The following is a 27,237-nucleotide window of genomic DNA, read 5'->3' on the forward strand; positions in this document are numbered from 1 at the left end:
TTCCTTGGTCTTAGTTGAATGGAAAATGATAGGGGCACACCCCCAACCACACCTCCAACCACACCATCTCTCTCATTTGCTACAGTACATTAGGCCCCACATGAGATTTTAAAAATTTAAAATCTCATGTGGGGCTCAATATACTGTAGCAAATGAGAGAGAGGGTGTGGTTGGAGGTGTGGTTGGGGGTGTGCCCCTAGTACCACTCTAGTTGAATTTGGTCTTGACGGTTTTTCATTTTTTTTTAATTTACATATAACAAGGCTTCACTCCATTCCTTGCTCCTTGGTCTAGTTGAATTTGGTTTTTCTTTTTAAATATCCATTTTGGTTTTGGTCTTGACACCCTCAAATCTTTCATATTTTGCAAATTTACTGTCAAATCTTTGTATTTGCAAAATTGCCCTTCAGTTCTCTCACATTGATTCGTTCTACCTCTCTTACTTAACAATTTTGGTTTTAAATAGGAACTTTTTGCAAATTTTTTGGAAATCATTGAAAATCTTGGCGTTGCCTCGTTTAAATACCAACATTACTAAGTTGGAGTGGTAGAAAGACCCAATATGACAGTTTTGAGGGTAATTTCGCAAATATCAAGATGTTGGGGGTAATTTTGCAAATATAGAAGATTTGAGGGGTGGATACATGTAAAAAAATAACCCTTATAAATGCACATAGTGATGCAGTTCTAATAGGGTTGCAACCAGATAAAAAATTACAAAAGATGCAAAAAGATAGAGAGAACACAAATAAACGGTGACAACCAATAAACCAGGGTTTTTACCCTTCAACAACTACCGTACCATCTAGAAAAGATTCTTTTATAGACTCGAAAACATAAGATAAAAGATAAAACATCTTTCTAATTAATAGAAAAATGTCAAAAAAAAAGAAAATATCCATCTACTGGGAAAAAGGATCCACCATCTCAAACTTCAGCCAAAGTGGAATCTATTTACCCCTTTAGATTGGACCGTTAAGCACTATGTAAAAGAGAAAGAAAATCTTTAACCATGAATTCGAGGCCCAAAACAATGGAATTTTGTGAACCCCGCAGAGGTCACATATATTGCCTTAAGCATCCTATGTGACCCAAATGATTTTGTGAGAGCTTCGAAAAGACTGATCTTTTGCACGAGATTCTGAGCTGTTTGCGGTTCTGACGACCTTGACCCTTATAGGGTCAAACCGGTCCATATAGGCTAGAGCCACCTCTAGAGTTGCATCATGTAATATGGTTTTTTTTTTATAATAAGATTTGCAAATGGGGTTATTTAAATTTGTTATTTCTAAAGTATCTTTTTATTAACACTACTATTCTTGATTACCGAATACATATGCGTATTCCCTTTATGCGGCCATAGTTTATATGGACATTACTCCCGTTTGATCGATATACTCGGGATAACACCTTTATTCAGAATAATATACATACTTATCATGAAATTTTTGAAAGGAAATACGTTTTAATTATAAAACACAATTCAATTTCACGTTTTACCAATAAATATAAACTTTTTTTTTGAAAGAAAACATGTTTGTTATTATAACTAAATTTGAAAATTAGATTGTTCGGACAAATTAATTAATTAATTATCCTTTGCATTGTAACAAAGAAATAACCGTTTCGCGTTACACTAAGGGGCTGTTTGTTTCACCAATTTATAGAAAAGGATTAGTATTTGGGGACTGACAGTGGCAAAATTATAATTTTTGAAATCTTTGTGAATCCTATTCTAGAGTTTGGCTCAGAAAAAATTTTGGGATTACAAATTCCTAAAAGTAGCAACAATATGGGTTTTTTATAGAAACCCAAATCGGAGATGTTTCAGCGGATTTGGGCGAGATTTCTGACAGCGGCTACAATGTCGATTCCGATTCCTAAACCTCACGAAATCAAGCCCTAGATCTGGAATCGCCGTTCTTCCGCCCTTCGTCTTTGCGCCTCTTCTCCCGCCCTTCGTCTTCTTCTACTTGGGGTCGGGGCTGTTTGTCGAAACCCTAGATTCTCCCGAGGCTGGTTTCTTAGCCGATTTTGTGTGAAATCGGCTTCTCCCTATCTGATCCCGCCTCATTTTCCGTCGTGATTTATTTAATTTGATTTCCACGATCTTGTTGGTGGGTTTCTGGCCTTTGATTCTTGGTGTTACCTACTCGAACTTGTTCTGGTTCGGAGCATTTTGTTGGCTACAGTGGGTTCTCTGTCTTCGGCAACTTTGCTGCTTGGACGTCGGCATTTCCCCCCCCTCTGCAGCTAGGTATAAAATTTTGCACTCTTTTTTAGACTTATTTCTTCGTGTTTAATGTGATGAATGGTATCTGTAGAATGATAATTTTCTTGATAATTCGTTACATGTATAATTACCAAATTAAATAGGGTACATGTTTACTAAATTTCAGTTAATTGTGTGAAATAGAATGCATGATATTTGTGTGAATGAGTTGTTTTTAATATATGTGTTTACCAAAGAATGTGAATGCATGACATGAAGTATAGGGTTAAGTTCATTACATGAAAATCCACCGGGTAGTAAAATGTGTTGTTCTTAATAATTGTGTGAGATAGAATGCAACTTCAGTTAAAATAATTTTCATTTCAATTAGATTTCTTGCTTTTTAAGAAATAAATATTTGTATCAATTATCTAATTAATTTTGACAAGAAATAAGTAGCCATCTTAAGCTGTAACTGTATGATAATTTTAAAACGGATGTAGATGGATATGGAAGATGAGGAAGAATTGAAGAGGATGTGTGCTAATACAGCTGTCTGCGCCGTGGTCACTTTGGTAACATGTATCTTGAGAATGCGTGCTAAGCACAAGAGAATATCAACTTGTACGAAGCAATAAAAGATCAGGAAAATATATTGTAGAGAGGCTCACTTCAGACGTGTACTGGAGGGCTATCAAGATAGCTGCCAATCTTATATTAGAATGAGACCGATGGCCTTTTTTAAACTTGTTGAAGTAATAAAAGCAAACGGTTTATTAAAAGATACAAGACACGTTCAAGTTGAAGAACAGCTTGCTATGTTCCTAAGTATTGTTGGGCACAAAACTAAAAATAGAATAATAAGAACTGAGTTCATAAGACCAGGGGAAATAGTTAGCAGGTATTTCAATAAAGTTCTACAAGCAATGAATGGACTACGTGATCGGTACATGAAGCAAGCCCCAAAAGAAGTTCCCGAGGAGATTGCAAACAACTCAAATTATTTTCCTTACTTTAAGGTAAATTAAATACATACAGCTTAACAATTTTCCAAATAAACTTATTTTTATTCAACTATGTATAATTTATAATTTTTTATAGGACTGCATTGGTTTGATAGATGGCACACACGTCGACGCGGTGTTACCTAGTGACCTAGTTACACGGTTTAGAAGGCGAAAAGGGGTCACCCAAAACATCTTAGCAGCCTGCACCCCCAATAAACTATTTACTTATGTCTTGGCTGGCTGGGAGGGAGCATCAAATGATTATAGAGTATTACAAGACGCCCTGTTCAGACCACAGCCGTACGGGCTCCGAGTTTATGATGGTATTCATTCTCACTTGTGCACATTATGAATAATATATTAACTACTTGGCAATATTTTAGATTTTAAAATACTGTTTAATTAATGTAGGTAAATATTACCTATGTGACGCTAGGTACACCACAATGCCAGGTTTCATATCCCCGTATCGCGGTGTCCGATATCATTTAAAAGAGCACACCGGTACCCCGTATCGCGGTGTCCGATATTATTTAAAAGAGCACATCGGTAGGACACCAAAGAATAGGAAGGAGTTGTTCAATTTAAGGCATTCATCTTTAAGATCAAAAATTGAATGCACATATTGGATACTGAAGAATCAGTTTAAAATTCTTGCGGCGAAGCCGAATTATCCATTTCCCACTCAAGTGGACATTGTACTAGCGTGTACTGTGTTGCACAACTTTATTGCCTTGGAGGATCTGGCTGATGATATTTTCAATAAAAATGTTGAAATTGATGAAGACTGGGGAAGAGACAAATGAAGACGATTCAAATGTGGTGGACTATACTCAAAGTAGGACACAAAGAGAGGATCGAGATGTTAGAAATGAATGGAAGGAGATGCGAGATCAAATTGCTTGGGCGATGTGGGTGGATTATTGTGCAAAGTACAATGGTGGTAACACAATGGAGAGCGGTTTAACTTAGTGTAGTATTTGTCCTATGGCTATGTAATAACTTGGTGAATTTTAAAATACTGTTCGCATCGATATTGTTTAATGTTTCTTTGCTTGTACCAAAACATTACTACTTTTATCGGTTGCTCTTTTTTTATGTTGTTTGAACCAGAAATATCATCGTTTCGTATATTCCTTGATAAATGCATTCTGTTCCCATATTGTTTTATATTTCTTTATTGTTAATATGGCTATGCTTACAAAATATATTAGGTATGGCTAACAATCCGGCAGATAAGCAAAGCGTGCCTTCTCATTCGAATGCAATGCCAAATCCTACATCAGGGATTAACATGAACTACATGCCTGTTCGACCACAGCCATTCACTTCACCTCCGCATACATTCTCACCATTCCCACCATACGATGGTAATTATGGTGGGAAGACACAGCCGCCAATGTCATACATGAGCTTGTTAGGCAGTCCACAAGGTTTGATGTTTCCCATAGCCAGTTCTCAAAGTAGTGGACCTAATCAATTTTCACCGAACACTGGTGATTCAGGTGGAAAGGATATTCATGACGTTGATGGTGCGGAGCACACTTTGCCATTGAAAAGAGGAAAAAGATTAGCCCATAAAAAAAAGTTCTGTGTGCCATGTTGAACTCAAGAGGCGTGGCTAATAAGTTTTGGCTTCCAGAGCACGATGATGTGCTTATTCCTTATCTTGCAGATTTAGCATTGGATGGCATGAAGCCAGACAAGAACTTCAAGGCTGAAGCTTATAAAATGGCTGCCATGAAAATCAACATGCAATTCAGGACTGATTTCACTCACCTTCATGTCATTAACCACTTGAAATGTTTGAGGAACAAATTCAATGACATGAAAGCTTGCCTTGATATAAGTGGTGCTGGGTGGGATGAAACAAGTAAAATGATTACATTGGATGAGGAAACCTTGAAATCTTGAGCCCAGGTATAACAAATTCACCATCTATATTGTCACCTTCAATTTAATACATTTGATTCACTACTTATAAGTATTTGTTATTGTAGGACAAATCCAATTCTAAGTACAAAGCGTACATAAACAAACCCCTTCCTCACTTTAAAAATTTACAAGTTATCATGGGTGATGATCAAGCCAAGGGTGATTTTGTTAGGCCCGTGTATGCTAACATTGGGTCTAGTAGGTCCATACCTATTCCCGATGATGATTGCGAGATTCTAGAGGAGAGTGAAACTGAACCACAGTCTGATGCTTGCAACCAACCACGTTCTGGTGCTGTTAACCAACCACAACCCACTAGATATAAGACTAAGAGTAAAGACAACATGACTTCATCATCTAACAAAAAAACTAGAAAATCTAATCGTGAAGAGGAAATGCTATGTGCCTTTGTTGAGTCCATGTCTCAGTTAATGAGAAATCAACACGTTATACACTGGACTGAGCAGTTGGCTGCAGCGTTGAAGGAACATAGGTCTGAATATTTTGAGGAGTTCCTCGATAGGGTTTTAGACCATTTATATAACAATGAACGTGAAGCTAGGAGGTTTTTCATAAAATCCAAGGAAGGTCAGCAGAGGTACATCACAAAATTAGTTAACGACCAAGGTTGGCCGGATAGCTAGTTTGTTGGGTTTCGATTATATTTTGATGGATATTGTTGTGTTAATTGCAAACTATTAATGTTGCAATATATATTTTTATTATGAAGAACATCTATGTCGTTGTGGGATTGATGAATTGGTATATTTGCAATCTTTGTTGCAGGTAAGTATGGTCGTGGAATGATCAATGAGTTCTTTGAATTTTGCCTTTGCTTTTGATATCAGGTAAATGGGTTTGTTGCTTGGGTTTACTGATGTCAGCTTTTACATTCTGTTGCTTGGGTTTATTACTTCATAGTCACACGTGGTTTCTGTGGGTTTGTGCCTGTTATTGGGAGCTTGTGCAGCTCCTGCTGCTGCTGGGGTTTGCCAACTGTTTTCTTTTGAGCTTGTGTAGCTCCTTGCTTTCTTGGGTTTGAGCTTGTGTAGCCCCTTGCTTTCTGGGGTTTGTGCCTGTTATTGGGAGCTTGTGAAGCTCACGCATTGCTGGGGTTTGCTAACTGTTTTCTTTTGAGCTTGTGTAGCTCCTTGCTTTGTTTTGAGCTTGTGTAGCTCTTTGCTTTGTTTTGAGCTTGTGTAGCTCCTTGCTTTCTTGGGTTTGTGGCTGTTATCATGAGCTTGTGCAGCTCCTGCTATTGCTGGGGTTTGCCAACTGATTTGTTTTGAGCTTGTGTAGCTCCTTGCTTTCTTGGGTTTGTGCCTGTTATTGGGAGCTTGTGCAGCTCACGCATTGAGCTTGTCCTATTCCTTGCTTTGTTTTGAGCTTGTGTAGCTCCAATCTTTGTTGGGTTTGTGCCTGTTATTTGGAGCTTGTGCAGCTCCTGTTGCTGTTGAGGTTTGCCAACTGCTTTGTTTTGAGCTTGTATTCGATCCTTGCTTTGTTAGGTTTGTGCCTGTTATTTAACAATTTGTGCAGCTCCTGCTACTGCTGGGGTTTGTTGCTGAACTGTTTTGAGCTTGTGTAGCTCCTGCTGCTACTGGGGTTTGTTGCTTGTCTGTTTTGAGCTTGTGTAGCTCCTTGTTATTACAGGTTAAGCTGTTATTCCTCAGTTGTGCAGCTGCTGCTGCTGCGGGGATTTGTTGCTGTTTTATTTTGAGCTTGTGTAGCTCTAATACAGTATGGGTTTGTGCCTGATAATTGGAGCTTGTGCATCTCCTGCTGCAGCTGGGGTTTGGTGTTGTTTTGTTTGAGCTTGTGTATCTTTCATGCTGCTGCTGGGGTTGTGCCTGTTATTTGGAGCTTGTGCAGCATTTGCTGCAGCTGGGGTTTGGTGCTGTTTTGTTTGATCTTGTGTAACATAGATGCTCTTTGGGGTTGTGCCTGTTATTGGGAGCTTGTGCAGCTCCTGCTGCTGCTGGGGTTTGTTGCTTGTTTACTCCCTATCTGCTGGGTTTGCTGCTATTTTGTTAAGAGCTTGTGTAGCTCGTGGTTGCATTTTGTGTTGCTGTTTTGGTTTTCCTTGCCTGTGGGTTACTTGCTGTTTTGGTTTGCCTTGCCTATGGTTTTCCTTGCACTTGATATGTGGCAATGATGATGATCAGCGTTTACTGAGAATGCAATCTAACTTACATCGTTTATTATATCCAGATGAGGCAAAAGAGGACGAGGTTGCAGCCTACATTGAATTGACAATGTCTAGGCGAGGCAATTCATCCTTATAATGCAATCTGTAATAAACATGTAAGTTATAGGTGGGGCAATCAATGATGACAAGTTGATCTATTACTGAGCCATACAATATCAATTAGAATTTGTACCCAATTAAAACAACAGTTTTCATTACATCCTCAATAGTTTTTGCAAGTACAGGTACATGACATGAAGTTTGTAATAATTAAAATAACACAAAAAATTGCTAAGAAAATTGCAGAAATTTTCCAAACTAGTAGTTGATTTTCGACAAGTCTCAATTCTTTCTTCAGCTTCTTTGATTGCAAAATATATTTTTCTCCGTACCTATTTTCTTTGACATATTGGCTTCCTTGGTTGCTTGATGACTCTCCTCTTTCTTCAGCCCATTCGAAAAAATTGCATTCTTTATTTAGGAATTTTGCACACCCCCAATAACACCTACCCTTATTTTTACCATTCTTACACACTTTCATCGGTGTTTGGAGATGGCAATTGTAATAAACTTCATAATTCTGCCAGCACTCTTCTGATATCATTTTCATGTCGGGGCAACAAATTGAAGACAATGGGAATTTTATAAATGCTGAAAATGAGAATGCTTGGATTAATTTTGAGGCCTCAAGGTGAATTTATAGCCACCATGACCCTCTACTAGTCGTTGCTACAGTGTTTTGCCTAAGAATTTTGAAATCTGAATTTTGAATCTGAAAATAGCCGTTGCTACAGTGATTTCAGCTTGAAATCTGATTTTTTGGTGGCTTCAATCCGTTGCTACAGTGATTTTTTAAATGTAAAGGGGGCTAGCTGTTGCTACAGTATCGATTCCCAAAAAAAAGAGTCTTTTTGAATCAAACATGATATTAGGAATTGGACCAATTCTATAAAAGTGAGATTCTTAATCCTTTGGGTGAAACAAACATTGAATGACAAAAAAAAATAAGATTCCATAAAACTAAAACTTGTCTATAAATTTTTTATAGATTAGGTTAGAATCCATAAATTAAATAGGATTCCTAATCCTATTCCTAACCATTGGTGAAACAAACAGCCCCTAAAACTGTCTAAAAGCGCCAAGTAAAAAAAGTAAAAATAAAATACAGGATAGTTCTCCAAATAAAAGGAGTAACCCCTTAGCCCTCAGCTAATATCATCGCACAAGTTTCTCTCTCTTCATCAAGAAGTAGAGAGAGAGCCTCTCTGATCACGATCAAACGTACGGCTGAAAATCAAGAACTCACTCACCATGGGAGACCCTCTCTCCAATCCGCCGCGTCAGCCTCCGGCCCCCCCTCCATCAACCTCCAACGAGCGCCACCGGAGCCTGTGTCAGCACGGGGCCCACGCCTCAAGACCCCCAGCGGATGGCCTCGCCACCTCCAAAGACATGTCAGCGGAGGCGCAGGAAGCCCACGGGCCACCGCCTGCGACTCAGAAGGAAGGCCAACTTTCCGGCGCCATCATCAGGCGACGAGAACATACTCCCGGTGAAAAAGCGGCTCTTCTCCGGCGATGGCCGTGGCGGTGTGGGCCCGCTGCCCGAACATCAACCCAAGGTACGTACGTAGTGTTATACATTAATTAATAAATTTTCTTGTGTTCAGGAGTGGTAAATAATTAACAAGAAATGCAAACTTCTTTGATACCCAATTTCCCAAGAAATCAACCATCTCATCCATTTATAATTTCCAACGAAAAGAGCAATATATATATATATGATGAAAATCTCCATAGATGACAATTGACACAGGAGTCTCATTCCGTTAAAATGCACGTAGCTGCAGATAATATGGTTTCTTGAAAAAAATAATTTTGGTCTACTCTTTATCTTGTTTCAATCTCTCTCCCCAAAACGAATAATATATATGTATATTACCATTGTTTTTGTTTTTTTAATCGAATTTCATCTTTCATCATCGCAGGTTATCCGTTTCCGGTGCGGCTCTATAAGCAGCCTGCAGTCTACGACCAGCACACCACCAGCTTCTGACCCGAGTCCACGTCATGATCAAGAAGCGGGCCGCCGAGCCCTCCACGCATCCGTTCCCCTCGTTTTGCAGCTTGCAAGAAATCGCAAGAAGCACTACATTTCGTCCAAGCAGGGCAGGCTGCCAGGGGCCCGTCACACTACCAACCTGGAGGGCCCATGGGCCCGGCCAGCCGATCCAAGAACGGGGCCCGCTGGATGCGAACGGGCCAGCCTCGATGCGAGCTACGCGAGCGTTACGCTGAAGGAAGAGGCTTCCGGGCGGCGGCGGCGGACCGCAGACAGAGGTGATGGACCCGCCGCCGCCCAGAAGCCTTTGAATGGCCGTGATGCATGATTGTACCTTCGTTAATTTTCTTGTTATTGGATGCTACGTACGTACGCGTGCATGCATGTTGTTTAGAAGCTATTATAGCTCTTGTTCTTTTAAAGTTGATTTCTTGCTGTTGCTTGTAGTTGCGGCGCGATATTGACAAACATTCTAAAAGAGACCTGCAAAAAAGTCAAGCTGAAACGTACGTTTTCGTCTGGAGTTTTTCTTTTCTTTTCTTTTGTCTTCGTTTCTCTTTCCATCGCTAAGGTTGAGCCTTAATGCTTTTTCATAATCTAAACGTACTGCTTTAATTATCCTAAAGTAGATAATATAAAGAAATTTTTATCATTTTGAGTCGCATAAATTATAGAATACAAATTTCTAAACTAACTATGTAGTATGTTCAAATTTATCTGATGCTCCGATCATTTGATCGCTCAAATTAGACTACGGGAAAACACAATCCATATGTAAACTTGGGGAGGGATTTCCGTCGGGTCGACCCATGGGCTGACCTGTCAAGCTCGTCATAAGTCCACACAATCATAACTTTGCCACGGGCCAAGCTGGGCTCATGCCTTTTGACTGGTTCTGGACTTCTAGAGCTCAGCCCATTTAGACACGGCCCACACTATAGGCTCGAGGACTCGAGGACTCAAGTCGTCTTGCAGGATTTGGGCTCTGTATTTTAAGGAATATTGTAGTCCAGCTTATCTGGGCATTGGTGAAGGTGAAGGCTAGACTGGCAGCTATCTAAAGCAAAGATTAAAAACCCCTCGTGGAGTGAGATCAAACTAAGTAGATATGGTAGTAGAAATTGCGGGATAACATTAGATGAGATCCTAGCTTTAAAAATCGACTATAATCTCTATCAAAGAAAAAAAAAAGAAAGAAATGGATATATATATATATATATATATACAGTGGCGTAGCCAGAAATATTTTTTGCCCTGGGCGAAAACTAAAGGTGGTCGGCGGTGAGGGACTTGAAGCGACGGAGGAGGGAGAGGAGCTCGGTGAGGGAGAGGAGGGAGGCGCGGGAGAGGGAGGAGGGTTGGGGATTGTTGAGATGGAGAATTATGGTCTATGGATCCGACTAGATTATTGTTGTATCACAGAACTTGTTAAGTATAAACTACTCTCAAGAGGATGACACATGTCTTGATTATCCAACTCAAACCTGATACACCAAACCGATCCAGGTGTCAACCTCCTTGAAGCACTTGATAGTAGAGGCAAAATGCGTCCTCAATTGGATCTTCTCAAGGAATCCGAGATGAAAGGCGTTCTCACCCGGGCTTTCTCTCAAGGAGTCCGAGACAAAAGGCATTCTCACGTGGGCTCTCTAGTAGGACCGAGACAAAAGGCGTGTTTGCTGGACGCGGTGACACATCTTGAATCACAAAGAAAACTATCTGCTTCTTCTTCCTAGATGACATCGATCATTCACTGTCACATTAAAATGCATGGTCAGAGCCATCATTACTCCGTCGTCAAAGTCATAATGACTCATCAGACAACGCCATCACCTTACTCATTATATCGCCGTTGCATTAAACATAAGGATGACATGAATCGTCCACTACTGACACGTATAAAGTGTCAACTGACTAAGCCAAATGTATGGACCTGGCCGAAATTACCCAAATTCCTTGTCGATTCACTATAAATATGCAGATTGTCTTCTACATGAATGTACGCTATTTTCTGCTACAGAAAATCCTAAAAGCTACTTCTTCGATATATTTCCCCCCCTTAAGATAATCACCAATCATTGAAGGGACCACTGGGGAACCCAACTCCAACCCTCTAATGTTTCGTATTCGTGCAAGAATCTTCTTCGCTCAAAGCGATCAGCCATCAAAGAAGATTGAAAGACCCTAAGCTCTCCCAAATCCACCCTAACCCACATTAATTAAGTTTTTGACATAAACACTTTGGTGCCACCGCGGGGTCTCTTCTTCTCCTTTTTGAATAAATGGTTGATCTCTAGTTTTCGGACCTAGGAACTAGAAGTTGCCACCATCGCTCAACACTATGGCAGCAAAAGAATTCCACTATAAGGCAAACAGAGAATAAAGCTAAGAAAACATTAGGTTGTCATAAAGTATAAAACATTTTGGAGAATGCCTTTGCAAAGTGTAATTAAACTATAAAAACCTTTTTGTAAATAAAAAATACTTTGCATGATATCCTAACCTGCATGCAGCTCTTGCCACTCAATCTTTATCGACTCGGCAACGAAGACCAAAGCCCTTAGTATCTTTTTAGAGTAAAACCAAGGCACGTACCAAGCACTTGGTATCGTTCTCACGAGTAAAACCAATGTACAAACCTCTTGTCACTCAATCTTCATCAACTCGACAACGAAGACCAAAGCCCTTAGTGTTTTTTTTTTGATTAAAACCAATGCATGTACCCAATCCTTTGGTGTCATATTCATGAATAAACTTAAGGCACATATCAAAGACCATGGTTTTCAGTTGGAGTAAAACCAAATCATGAAGCTGATTCATCTTGACTTGGTCGTCTACGACTCTAAGCGCTTGGTGTCATATTCATGAATAAACCCAAGGAACATACCAAAAACCTTGGTATCCACTTAGAGTAAAACCAAGGTATGAAGCTGAGTCATCTCAACGTGGTTGTCTCTTATTCCAATCCATTAGTGTCATATTCATGAATAAACCCAAGGAGTGTACCAAAGACCTTGGTATCCACTCAGTAAAACGAACGCATGAAGTTGAGTCACCTCAACCCGGTCATCACTGACTCTAATCTCTTGGTGTCATATTCATGAATATACACAAGGTATGCACCAAAGACCTCGGTGTCCACTTAGAATAAAACCGGGGCATGAAGCCAAGTTCTCTCAACCCCGATTGGAGATGTGCTCGTAACCTTGTTGTCCATTGGGGGGGTAAACCTAAGGCCTGAAATTAGGTTTCTATCACTCGATCACAATAGTTTACATATATTCTAACACATAAGTATGCAATAGTATATAAATGTCAAAAATACACAAACCAGATCGACATAAGGGAACCTTTTTCATTCATACATCAAAAGTATTTACAATACATCAGAAGTATTTACAACATGTCAAAAGTATTCACAATACATCAAAAGAATCTACAATGCTTGAGAGAGAGAGAGAGAGAGAGAGAGAGAGAGAGAGAGAGAGAGAGAGAGAGAGAGAGAGAGAGAGAGATCAAAGCTCCTCCTACCAAGAGCCAGAGCCAAACTCAAAGGTAAAGTCTAAGCGGAACCCAGAGTTAAAGTAGGACCCAGAGCTGGAGGAGCAAAATATCAAGATGAGTCGACAAAGGAGCTACCTGGGGACCCGACAAGACGGCTTGGTCACCTTCATCCAATTGACTCACCCACCTATCACCACTAAAACCTTCACCCGTTACTTAGACAAACTCCTTGTTGTCGTCATCCCATTCTCACACTCCAGCATGAGTCTGCCTCCTCTCCGCTCAATCTTCTTATGAGCGCCAAGGTAGTTATTCACAAGAGGAGGATAATTAAAATACTTGGGATAGGACTTGAGTTTGAGCGGGAGCTACCTCATTTGGTAGTTGAACCTAGACTTGCAAGCCAGGGCCACCTCCATCCTTATGAGAGTATCATTATGATAATTGTCGATGACCTCGAATAGGTAAGCCTCAGACTCTAAGTGGTCAAGGCGACCCTGAAATGCCTGGATCTCAAAGAGGAATGACTCGCTCTATCGCTCAACCTCCAGAGCAGCCTGGGTGGCCTCCTGCCTCACCTTCTCTTGTTCGTCCTCCTCCAGCCAAGTCCTCATCTCCTCAATGTCCAGTGAAACCAGTCTAGCCCACTCGTAGGCATAGTTTCTCTACCAGGTCTCAGCCTCCACCTCCTTCTCTAAATGTTTCACCCTACCATCCTAATCATGAATTTCATTGTAGGGTGAAAATTTGATTCTTCCGAAGGAAGGAGTTTCGTTTGTATTTATAAGAAAGCTTATTACAAACTAACAAATCAAATGTTTACAACAGAAGCAGAGGGAAGGCCCTCTTTGTTTAACGTGGGTCCCTCGGTGGCGATAGGATGCCAGCAGAATATGCAACGGCCAATCCCCCTTCTTCATGCTGCTGAAGATGGGTTTTAACAGGCAAGGGATGGCATGGGCTATCCCTTGATTCATGGGATTTGACCACTAATAGAGGTGAGGGAGATAGCTTGACTGCTCCTTGAATTATGGGATGTGACCACACGTTGTTCGGAGACGTCCTGCTGTTCATTCGTACCGTCAATGGTCATTCGAAGAGCTGTGCTCTGCATCACGCTACATAGGAGTGGGAAAGCCCCTCCTCGTATGCGTGACAACGGCTGTCAGATGCTTGCGTGGATCTGACCAACCACCGAGCGTTGGCGGCTCTCGTCCCTTCACCTGGACAACTGAGGTGAGCCGCATTTATGAGGGTGCAGGCTGTTTCGGCGCCTGTCCGCTCATTCGTACTGTGGACGGCCATCTGACGGGCCTGGAGTATTGTGCCCTCTCCCTTGATTTGTGGGATTTGACCACTGATGTAACTGTTCCCATACTCCAAGTGGGCAGTTGACAGTGAGCTGGCGAGTCTGCAGCTTGGGTCTGCAGGCGAGCTTAGGACTGCAGGCAGACTTGGGTCTACAGGCGAGCTTGCAGGCGAGCTGAGTCTGCAGGCGAGTTTGGGACTGCAGGCAGACTTGGGGTCTGCAGGCGGATTTGAGACTGCAGGCGAATTTCGAGCTGCAGGCGAGCAGGCAGACTTGGGTCTGCAGGCGGATTTGGGACTGCAGGCGAATTTGAGTTGCAGGCGAGCTCCTGAGCATGGATTGAAGAATAGGCCGTAACTTTCAAACCGTAAGTCGGAATTGGACGAGTTACGTATGAAAATCGCCTATCTCGACGAGATGGAGCCATCCGAACCAAGCCGAAGGCTTCGGTTCGCTTCCTCCGTTTTGCCAAATTCCTTACGGTTTGGGAGATATCTGCGTTTTCCCCTTTTTCTGCTATTTCGGGCGAGGTTTTAGCAGTTTTGTTCTGAACTTCTCTGATAAGGATTAAAGGCAATTTTTATTGCCTACATTCATATTCAAGAAGGAAGAGATCTTCCTGAAGGTTCTTGATTGATCGATAGGTCTCGGCAAGCTGGGTCGATCATTAGCTACATGTGGCGAGTAGACCTTTGATCTTCTCATTCGGCCCTGACCCCTCTTCAGCACTATCATCTCACTCACCTCATCGAGGTCCTTAAGTTGGCTACCTCCTGAGCGGTCTTATGGACGCCCATCTCCTTGTGGATCTTGAAGTAGTGCTCCTGTGCATGCCCAAACCAGACATATAGTTCATGCCCTACAAGACCCCCCCCTGAACATGTAGCTCTTAAGGGTTTGATGGAGACCAAAATCCAACATCTCTATGAGTGTTTCCTCATCCCGAGGTAGTAGAAACTACTCCAACCTCTAGCATGGGCAATCCTAGACTCCAAGATCGACCCCCTCTTATTAAGACGACGCCCTAGAATGAATCCAATGACTCCTTAAATACTGAGGCCGAGCTTCTGCCAACCCCATTAGTAGCATCCTCAACTCCTCCCACTTAGCTTGAGGGAGCTCATCAATACGATGGGGAAAGGGCTACTTGAAACTTGCCTCTTGGCTTACTTCATAAGCAGGAACTTCGACAATTGCCTCATGGGCATCAGTGACCTCCTCAACAGCTAGCTCCTTTCTAGGTTGGTTAGTCGACTTAGTGTGCATAACAGACGTTGCCTCATCCTCGGTCTATGCCTTAGCCCCTGTAGGCTCAACCACAAGAATATCACCCCTGGTAACCAATGCCGGGAGCTCATCGTCCATATTAATAACGTTAGACGAGGTGACCTAGGGAGTCCCCTGAGTCAGGAGAGTTGAGACCTCACCCACTAGCGTGAGTGCGGCTTCACATGCTTGTTGGGGCAGTGTCTCACCTGGCTACCGAATCATTGTCTCTCCCTTGAGCAGGAAGGGGTGTGCTTGCCTCCGCTTCAACCCTTGCCTTCTTTTTTGAGGGCTAGGTACTCCTTAATGGGCCCTGACCCTCACCTTCAGCTTCCCCCTTCTCTTCGTATCCGACCTCTCAGCATGAGCGATGGTCGGACTTGAACCCACCACCCAAACCACTATTTTGGCCGCGTTGGTCTTTATTTGCTTAACCTCCTCCAGGGCCAAGTCTACTCAAAGGAGATTTTGGGTCTTGCCAAACACCCGCCTTGGAAGACCTCAGTGCCCTCTTTTTATAGCATTAGAAGAGTAGCTCAAGCTTTATCTTCCTCAGTTGGAGGAGTGCTAGAGATGCCGACAACCGTTGTATCGAGTTGTTAAAGAGATTCTTGTTGCAGTGAGACCTCGTGTAGGCTCGAATTTTATCCAACCCGTGCCTATCCAATTTTGAGAGTGGATCCACCTTCAGAGCATCTTTCTTTATCTCTGGCCAAGTGGAGCAAGCCAGAAGGGGGTCGACACCAAAGATGAAGAAGAACCAATCCTTCTACCCTTTATTAGAGTTTAGTGATATTAGAAATGAGTCTGAAACCTCCTGATGTCTGCATGTAGTAGTGACACTAGTTCTTAGCCACCTTGGCACAAACCAAGTGACCAAGGATCCCTGACATGAGCTCTACGTCCACCCGATAGAAGATAACAACAAACTTGACGAGCATGGCGAGGGAGTTCAGCTTTAGTTGCAACGTCAAAATCCCCACGACCTTGAAGACTCATTAGAGAAAGGAAAGGATCAGAAAGTGCAAACCATACTCTAAATGATGGAACTACATTGGAGCAATACTTCCACTATGGTGGTAGACCGACTGATCTTTCAACGTTGCCAACATAGTAAATGCCTGAGGAATGTCGAACAGGTCATTGTAACTCTCAAGAATCGACGAGAGAACCTTGGAGTGGAACTCCCAAAGCAAAGCAATCCTAGCTTCGTTGCTAGCATGTCTGAAGCAGATGAGGCTATTGTTCCCGACGAAGGAGATAAAAAAATTGAAGAAAATAATAAAAAATTACACAGACACAACGGGGAAAACTCTAGGGCTTGAAAAGTAGTAGACTAAGTTATTGAGGAAGCGAGCGTAGATATAGGTAGGGGAGGTGACACGTGGCATAATCTGAGTGGAGGACTCGGTAATAAAAGGACGGCTAAGAGGCATGCAAGATTCGAGGAGAACACTCGGTAACCAAAGAGATGCACCCCATTAACCAATGCACAATCTCCCCTAACGTCAGAGTGTTAATCAATGGCGACCCATCAATGACCCCTCATTAAACACGCTTCAGATTCCTAGGAGACAATAATTTTATTTCACTTAGACCCATCAACCCGAGTTTGAGTGAAAGGGGCCAATATTGTACCATAGAAATTGTTAGGTGTAAACTACTCTCAAGAGGATGACACATGTCTTGATTAGCCAACTCAAACCTAATTCAAAGAACCAACCCGGGTCTCACGAGTCCAGCTCACCCTCCTTGGAGCACTTTGAGAGTTGATGCGAAAGACATCCTCACTCGAAACTTCTCAAGGAATCCGAGATGAAAGGCGTCCTCACCTGAGCTTTCTCTCAAGGAGTTCAAGACAAAATGTGTCCTCGTCGGGACTCTCTCGAAGGATCGAGATGAAAAGCTTCTTCACTTGGACTCGGCGACACATCTTGAACCGCAAGGAAACCTATCTACTTCGTCATCCTAGATGACGTCGACCATTCACCATCACATTAAAAATGCATGGACACAACCATCATTATTCCGTCGCTGAAGTCATAATGACTCATTGGACCACACACCTCAGGCATTCTATCATTATCGTATTAAACACAAGGATGACTCGAATCTCCCACCGCTGACACATGTAAAGTGTCGACTGAGCTATTTTTTGCTACAAAAAAACCTATTTTTTGCTATAAATAGGCAGATTGACAGTTCACTATAAATAGACATATTGTTTTCTACATGAAGGTACACTATTTTTTGCTTAAAAAAAAACTAAAAGCTACTTCTTCAATATACTTTTTCTTCTTAAGATCATCACTAACATAGTCTTCAGAAGGACTGCGAAAAACCTAACTCTGACCTTCTAACATTTCATATTTATGCATGAACCTTCTTCTGCTCAAAATGATCAACCATGAAAGAAGATTGAGGACCCCTAAACTCTCCCAAATCCACCCTAACCCACATAATTAAGTTTATGACATAAACAATTAGGATTTGTAAAATTTAACCGAGTGTTGCCGGCAATACAATGTTCATTGATGATCTGATCATGCATTAGACATAACTAAACATCAAGATATTGAAGTGCGAACTTTACTTAAGTGCAAGTTTTAAGAACTTTTAGGTGATGCAAAAAACAAGCGAAAGTATACAAGTACTTCCAAAAACAATTGAGGATATATAAGTGCAACATTTGTGAAATTAGAGGTACTCAAGTACAATTAAGCACCCCCCCAAAAAAAAAATATGAGCTAGGCCTGCCTGGGTGCAAGGAGACCATGCGTCCCTGCTCGGCTCGTTGACCCATATGGGTTGGGTCACGGGTCGACCCGAATCACCCGTGTCCTGTATCATTAAGACGGCCCGCATCACCGTCATCTAGCACATGCCACGCACGGCCCCCTTCAACGCCCCCTTCAATATTATGGCCTCACTCCCCAAACCTCTTTTAAAAATCCAATAAAAATCACCATCATCCTAGCTAGTACACTCTGCAAAAAAAAAAAAAAAAGATCTCATTGAAAAAGGAAAAAGAAAAAGAAAAAAAAAAGTTTCAATGGAGATAATCCTCAATCGAGTTGCGACGTCGTGATCCTCCGTGGCCTCCGGCTTGCAACGGGGAATATACGTCGTTGCCGGAAAGCCTCAAATTCGCTCTCAGCCCCGCAATTCAGGCCCTCTCAAACACCCTAGGCCGCTCGCCGGCCGAAACCCTAACAAGCTCTTCCCAAACGCCTAGCCTGGCCTCTACTCTCGAATCTCCCAGTCCCCAGCTTCCACCGAGATCCCCATGCATTCGAAATGGCGACGCTGCGCCTCGCCCCTACCGCCTCCGTCGCCGCCGCCGCTCTCGGAACTCGCCTCCTCCATCAACTGGGCGATGGGCCCTTTCCGCCTCCGTAGCGGCCCCCGGTCGTCTCGCGCCTGCGTCTCGCGCGGCAGCTGATTACCTCGAGCATCTCTGCGAGCCGGGGAGGTTCATGGAAGCGGATGGAGGCCGAGCAGCATCGAGGAGGGCGCGTAAAGAATGGGATCTTTTGGTGGTGTCGGGCGGTGCGGGGTTCGACTCGGTGCTCGGCGGAGTTGGGGGCTAGATGTTCAAGTTGCGAGGCAGTGGGTGGGCCCGCGCGGCCCAATCTCGGTGGAGGCAGTATCTGTTGCTGGAGTTCGGACAGGAGGATCTTGGTAATTTCGGGCAAGCTGTACGAGTCGGCGGTGCTTGGGGTGGCCAATGCGGCTGAGTTGCAGAAGCTGCGACGGTCTCGGCCCAGGAGAGCTCGGCCTTCGGTGAGGAGATTGTTCTACTCAGTCATTAATGCTAATGCTCTTCCTTCTCTTTGGGTTTTGTTTCAAAAGTTTTAGACCGAGATTTGATAAATGCGTTGGATTTTAGCTCAGTAGCTTTTATTTTAAGTGTGATACGCTGATTTCTCGTTGTAAATCTCATGATACTGTTGGCCTGCGTTGACTTATATTAGCCCACAGAAAATAAGGGGTTTATGTTATATCAATTAAGAAATGGCACATGTTTGAAATACATTTGTTGCTGTTGGGGGCAGTGGCGGATCTACAACCTGTTGAGTGGTGGTTCAAAATGAACCTTAAAAATTTTTCAATTAATCGTAGGAGAAAAATCAAGAAATAAATAGGAATAAAAAGAAATAGAGGAGAAAATAACAAAAAGAAGAAAATACAGTAGTAAATATATAAAAACAATAATTTAACTTATCTTCATAAAAAGATGATGATTAGAAGGCCGGTAAAACTTAGAAAAGAGAGAAAACAAAAGGTTAAGACGCAAAAAAAGTAGAGTGAAAACAAAGAATGAAGAATAAAATTGAGATTCTAAATGCAATAATGAAAGGCCTAAGTATTGAACACAAGACCTCCTGAAGTAACTATTTTTATACCATGCTCATTGCCGCTGGGATAGAAACAACTTTGAGTACATTACTGATATGTATATTATGTATGGACTATTTCTAAAACTGAGGTGGTTCAAGGGAACCACCTTGAACAAGGGTGGCTCCGCCACTGGTTGGGGGGGAACAACTCATTCTCCTCTCTCATACTGCTGTTTTTTTTAAACATTTAATCTAACTCGAGTCTGGCAAAAACTATTTTGGGAATCAGCAGTTTACAATAGGTTATCACTTAAGTTCTGTGAGATTTGGAGAATCTTGAAAGTAATTACTTATGCTTCATGAGATTAAACTAATAACTAGCATACACAGAGTTTATAGTAAGTTTCCTATTATATGTGATACTGGTTAATACCAATGCTTGTTTTCCATTGAATAAATGACAACTGGTAGATGAAGAAATAATGATCGCGCACCCTTGTAAATCAAGTGCAAAAACAGATACTCTTCCACTTGAAAGAATCTATAACATTATTTTTGTTCCAAGTTTGAGTACATTCTTCTGAACAAAGGGCTCATGGTGTATGTAAGGGATGAAAGTTTATGAAAACTTAGTGTGAAAAATATCCTTTTGAAGATGTAAATTCATGTGAGGCACCTGAAAGTTTATGAAAACTTAGTGTGAAAAATATCCTTTTGAAGATGTAAATTCATGTGAGGCACCTGAAAGTTTATAAAAACTTGGTTTGAAAAATATCCTTTTGAAGATACTAATTTCATAAGCTTTGATTCTCAAACCCTTTCTCGAGAATTGGCTTTTAGAGAAGTATTCTGCCTTACGAAAAAGGACTAATTTTCAAAACCAACTTGTTTGCCAAAAAAATTCCCAAAAAAGGATCCGTTTCAAATTTAATTTTAAAAACCGACCCAGTATCAGCCTCAGGGTTGAAACTGGGTCGGTTTTTGAAATTAAATCTGAAACGGGTCTTTTTTGAGAATAAGTTTCAAAACAAGTCGATTTTGAAAATTTGTCCTATAAAAAAGTGTGATGGCATATTTGATCTCCTACTATTTTGTACAAATCATTCAATTCAACAACATGAATTGCTTCTTCCCTTCTATTTTGCGTTTCCGTTGTTCTTTTTTAAATCCTAACAGAACTACTTGTACTTTAATAACACAATTTAGACGAGGCATGTTTGTTATATTCTTCATGACTCATTTAGGAACAACCAATTTATGGGATGGTTGGAATATTTCAGAAAAATGTACCAAATTCAGGTATTTGGATTTCTAAAGGCGTGACAGGACACATTTGCGTAATCTAGCTTGTCTTTCTTGGCAGGCGTTGGATCGGATGAGTTGCAGCTTTCTTGGCAGGCGTTGGATCGGATGAGTTGCAGCCTAGAAAAATTTTGCGATGAACTAAAAGGATAACCTTAATGTTCTCTTGAGATCTCCTCTAGATTTAACCTTGAGGGTCACATTTTTATACCCTTTCATTCATAGTTGTAAGCTTCTAACCTTGTTTGAGGAGGTTGAGAGAGAGTCCGGTTCCCTGTTTGGTCAATGTCTTAAGGGCAAAAAAAATCAATATGATTTCTCTTGATGTTTACTGACACCACTGCCTTGTCAAAATCAGTTAGTTTGTGCTGTTCCTATCAAGTGCATTTGTGTGACTGATTGATTTTTGTAATATTCTCAATGTTAAAATCTTGATATGGGATGGTTAGATATAATGTTATGTTCAGATTAATTACTATTAAGATACTGATAATATCTCATTCACAACGCAGATTCCAGGCCCTCGTCCTCCTAAATCGTCTCTGGTAGAGCATCACAAGGAACTTGGACTCTGGGCAATAAGGCTGCCTTCTGCTGATGCTGTTGTTGTCCGAAGAACACTTGCAGCCCTAGCAGAGAACCCCGACGGCCTTCCAGGTGTTGAAGAAAGCGATGACAGTATGGAGAAGAGAAAGAACTACTGGGCCTCAGTGAAGCCTGCACATTTCGGAGTGAAGCTTGGTTTGAAATCCCTTATGGGTGTTTTTAGAGCCATGGTGATGGGATTGTCCATTGGACTCTTTGGAATATTTTCCTTCGGGAGGTCACTTCTCTTGAAATTCCCTGAATTTTTCTCTTTAGGGTGGTTTAGAAAGAAGGGACCAACAGAAGAAGAGGTGAGGAGTGCTACGTTCAAAATGTGGTTTGTAGGGCAAGGGTATAGTGATGCTAGCAATGCTTCTGATGGGAGAAAGCCTGACACCGAGATTGTGACTAGGGTTTCTGGCCCTGAGATTGGTTACTTGAGCACTCCGATCATTTTAGTACAGTGTGCATTGGTTTTGTTGAGCCAGCGTAAGAACTTACCCAGAGGAGGAGTTTTTCCTCCGGGCATTGTTTTTGGACCGACTGATCTTCAAGATCGGCTTCAAGAGAATGGGATCTCTTTTGAAGTTGTATCCAAGAAAACTCTTCTACCTTAAGGTCTTTTTGGCAACTTTTTGTAGTCGTATCCAAGAAAACTCTTCTACCTTAAGGTCTTTTTGGCAACTCCCACCTAAAACTAGTTTTGTTAGGTTAATATTTGGCCTTAAACTGGTTTTGTTTTGGTCCACCTCTCTCCTGCTTCCGAACGAAACTGGTCAGGCCAAAATTGGTTTTGATGAGAGGGAGCTGCCAAATGGGTCATCTCTATTTTAGTTTTTTTTTCTTTTCGGGCTCTATTTTGCATGTTGAAAGTTGTTATGGTAGTTTTTGGGGCTGTTTGGTTCGTTTTCATATATTGGGAAATACATTTCTATGTAAAGAAACTCAAGTTTTGGGTTTTTCAAATTTTTTTAAGAAATAGATTGTTTGAGTTTGGTTCACACATAAAATGTGGTGGGAAACCAATGTATGCACTTTTCTTATGTTTGGTTGGTATGAGAAAGGAGAAATTTTTGTTGATTAGACATTTTTTACTTTTCTTGTGTTTGGTTGGTATTGAAGTGTGTAGGAGATAAGTTTACTCTCACTATGAACAAATAGTCATAAGTATGAACAAATAGTAAATAAAAGTTTACTCTATTTGTGATCGTTATGGGGGGTAATTTTATCAAAATAAAAGTGCGAATGTAATATGGACAAATAGTAAATAACCGAATTCATTTTAAATATCTGTTTGACATAAAAAATCATACAAAACCTAGAATAACATGATTAATTGTTATGAACTGCGTAACTGATTTGACATGAAAAAAAATAAACGAAACCTGTAATAACCTAATTATTCATAATTTTATGAAATACGTACCTGAATTAATTGTTATGAACTAAATCATAATTTTATGAAATACGTACCTGAATCATACAAAACCTGAAATAACATGATTAATTGTTATGCAATACGTACATGTAATAACCTAATTATTCATAATTTTATGAAATACGTACATGAATCATACAAAACCTAGAATAACATGATTAATTGTTATGAATTGCGTAACTGATTTGACATAAAAAAAATAAACGAAACCTGTAATAACCTAATTATTCATAATTTTATGAAATACGTACCTGAATTAGCGAAAAATTCTTATGAAACCTGTAAAAAACATATAAACAACCTGATTAGTCATAAGTATGTATATGACATGATAAATCGCATCAAACCTGAAAATATCAAACATGTACGTAATGGAGACTGAGTAGTTGAGTTAACTATCAGAAACAAAACCAGTTAGGTTTTAAAACCATGAGTGCTTCAAAATCATGGGCAATACCAGTAGAAAATTTATTGATCCAAATAAATATTGTCAAATTCAACCTCCAAACACCAAGTAAACGTAGCAATCCATATATATCTATAAAATGCAATGTTTGCATACCAAATTCTAACCATGAAAAAAATATGAGTAAGAAAAATAAAGATATTGGTGAATCTTTATTTACACCATCATCAAAGGTAAGAATATTTAAATTTTTTTATGATAAATAATGGAGCTGTTTATTTTAATGTCAATTTACTATATTTTTTTATCAGTGACATAAACAAACATTTGAAGAATGGATTGCCTATACGGATGTTATAAACCAAAACAAAAATTGAAACTGCCCTTACTGCAAAGAAGAACCTAACACTTTTTGCAAAAAAATGAACTTCTAACACACGCCCATGAAGTATGTTACAATGAAGCTGTTGCCAATCTGAGTAAGAAATGTATTGGAGAGCATCGTAGTCTAGAAATCTATTTAAAATCACTAAAATCAAAGCCTGAATATTTACTACTTTGTTATTATCGTGTACTACTTTGATAATTTATGCATGTTGATGAACTTTATGTGCAAAAAATCATTTGAAAATATTTCTTGACATCACATAAAATAAACCAGCCATATGTATATGCAAATTATGGCTGAGGGCTTCGAACTTGGTCAATATCATTATTGTTAGCTATCCAGTGCAATATCAGTAGATACTGTAGGTTGCTAATCTTAGAAAATTTGATAATCATTATAGCCTGAAAGTAAAAAAAGCCACCAATGTAAATATTGCTGAAGAATTAGGATACCTCTAGCAGATATTTATGTACATCAATAGCACTGCCATAGGCAAAATTAGCATGCATTCTAGTATTCGGAAATCTACTCAGAGGAAGAAAAGTGCATCTACACAAAAAGTGTGCCACCAGTCAATCAATATCCATTTATGATACATTTCGAAAATTAAAAATTCCCATTTTGATATCAAGGCTTGGTAGACGCTAAGTAAGCATGCAACCTCATGAATAAATATAGATATGCATTTGTCAAAAAACAACATAAGAACACCATCGGTCCATCGGAACTATTGAAGATAGCAATCAAATTGCTACTTTGCCATAATCACGAGTAGCACAAGTATTTTGCATAGCTTCAGAAATAGTCTTCAAGCTATACTTTGATTTGCAAAGAAAATAGTGATTCGTACATCATTTTATATCCAGATAACTGAAGCCCATATGGATGATGCAAGGTGATTTGCTCACAAAAAAGATCGACATTACAAGTGATTTGATTACCGACCTTTACTTGGATACTCTTGAGTCTCCAGCAAAGGGATTTGAGAATTTGAAAGGATTTGAGAGCTGAAGGACAACAACATCTGGCCTAGCTCTTCGAAAATCTTGAGAACTTCCACCAAAGACTGGATGGCAGTGGATCAAAAAAAGTCTAAAAGATATATAACACACTTTAACATAATGAGAAGAGTACCTGAAAATTGCATCATAACTTACATCTCAGAACTATATCAAGTTATATGAGCACGTGCAAATTCACAAGGAAATACTTAGCCAATCCATAACCTTAAATCCAATATCGTCTACATATCACAAATCCACAAGGAGTTCCGAAGCAGACAGGAAGCATATCAAACGAAAGGATGCATGGTTACTGCAGAAAAAGCCAAGACATTATCTAGAAATCTAAAAGGCATCCACAATGCAATTAGCTATAGTTAATGTATAGTCATACTAAGCACACGTTCCTGCACATACAGCTTGGAGAATATCTTTAAGCTCATTCTGTGTTATAAATAAATCCAATGTTACCAACTTCTGTGATAAGAGTGCATTAACAACATGTAAGCGTACAATTAGATGTTAGATCTAAACGTGATTAAATCATAGAGATTAAACATTAAGAGCGGAAGCTTATACCTGAATCCATGGATATTGAACTTGAGTTGGGTTTTGGATCTTCTAATCTTAGGGTTTCTCTCCTTAAGATCTTTTTAGATGGGGATAAGAGAATGAGAGTGGCTAACCCTAGATTAGGGACCATAACCCCATATATATAGGTGTTGTATATTTATAATTTGGCCCCTCATCAAATAACAATTACAACCTGGTATCTGCACATATAACCCCATGATTTATTTAAATACCCATTAATCCAAATTAATTAATCACTTTAGTGGGTTATCCTGAAAGATAGCAATACACACAGATTAATCATATGTGCCCACAAATAGATTTAATTAGATTTAAATCCAACAATCTCCCACTTGGGCACCATATGACTCCTTAAGGTGTGTATAACGTTGTGAGCTCAAAATTGCTATCACTGAAAAGATATTTCCGAACAATCTCGTCCATTGACTATATCAATATAGGATCAAAGCGGCATTCGTCACATTTATCGTGACTCGACCCATCAATGGTCACATATACCAATACAATCAAACGACATAGATCAATTATAAATGTGCAGCATGGAAATTACATGCAATGTGATCAGTACATGTTTATTTTTAACTGGTCCTACTTTAGTGAGGTCAAAACCAAACATAATATAACAGAGTGTCTTAACTGAATATTTTATTCTGATCAGACAATACAACCAAACACAAAGCACCAAAAATTACAAACTCCCACTAAATCATGATATCCTCTAATATCACCACACCCATATGAGCGGTGTGCTCATGAAAGACCTTGGGTGGCAATCCCTTAGTAAGAGGATCAGGGCTTCGAACTTGGTCAATATCATTATTGTTAGCTATCCAGTGCAATATCAGTAGATACTGTAGGTTGCTAATCTTAGAAAATTTGATAATCATTATAGCCTGAAAGTAAAAAAAGCCACCAATGTAAATATTGCTGAAGAATTAGGATACCTCTAGCAGATATTTATGTACATCAATAGCACTGCCATAGGCAAAATTGGCATGCATTCTAGTACTCAGAAATCTACTCAGAGAAAGAAAAGTGCATCTACACAAAAAGTGTGCCACCAGTCAATCAATATCCATTTATGATACATTTCGAAAATTAAAAATTCCCATTTTGATATCAAGGCTTGGTAGACGCTAAGTAAGCATGCAACCTCATGAATAAATATAGATATGCATTTGTCAAAAAACAACATAAGAACACCATCGGTCCATCGGAACTATTGAAGATAGCAATCAAATTGCTACTTTGCCATAATCACGAGTAGCACAAGTATTTTGCATAGCTTCAGAAATAGTCTTCAAGCTATACTTTGATTTGCAAAGAAAATAGTGATTCGTACATCATTTTATATCCAGATAACTGAAGCCCATATGGATGATGCAAGGTGATTTGCTCACAAAAAAGATCGACATTACAAGTGATTTGATTACCGACCTTTACTTGGATACTCTTGAGTCTCCAGCAAAGGGATTTGAGAATTTGAAAGGATTTGAGAGCTGAAGGACAACAACATCTGGCCTAGCTCTTCGAAAATCTTGAGAACTTCCACCAAAGACTGGATGGCAGTGGATCAAAAAAAGTCTAAAAGATATATAACACACTTTAACATAATGAGAAGAGTACCTGAAAATTGCATCATAACTTACATCTCAGAACTATATCAAGTTATATGAGCACGTGCAAATTCACAAGGAAATA

The 27,237-nt window shown here is 40.1% G+C and overlaps 1 protein-coding gene across 1 annotated transcript; it reads left to right on the top strand.

Annotated features, from left to right (window-relative positions):
• LOC109821111 (probable mitochondrial saccharopine dehydrogenase-like oxidoreductase At5g39410) lies at positions 19,073-22,710 on the top strand. The gene is given in 3 exon segments (XM_020387304.1): positions 19,073-19,174; positions 19,176-19,265; positions 21,637-22,710. Coding segments are annotated over 3 exon segments (882 nt in total). The 3' UTR covers positions 22,327-22,710.

The sequence above is a fragment of the Asparagus officinalis genome, chromosome 8, assembly GCF_001876935.1.
Source record: "Asparagus officinalis chromosome 8, Aspof.V1, whole genome shotgun sequence".
NCBI classification, from domain to species: domain Eukaryota; kingdom Viridiplantae; phylum Streptophyta; class Magnoliopsida; order Asparagales; family Asparagaceae; genus Asparagus; species Asparagus officinalis.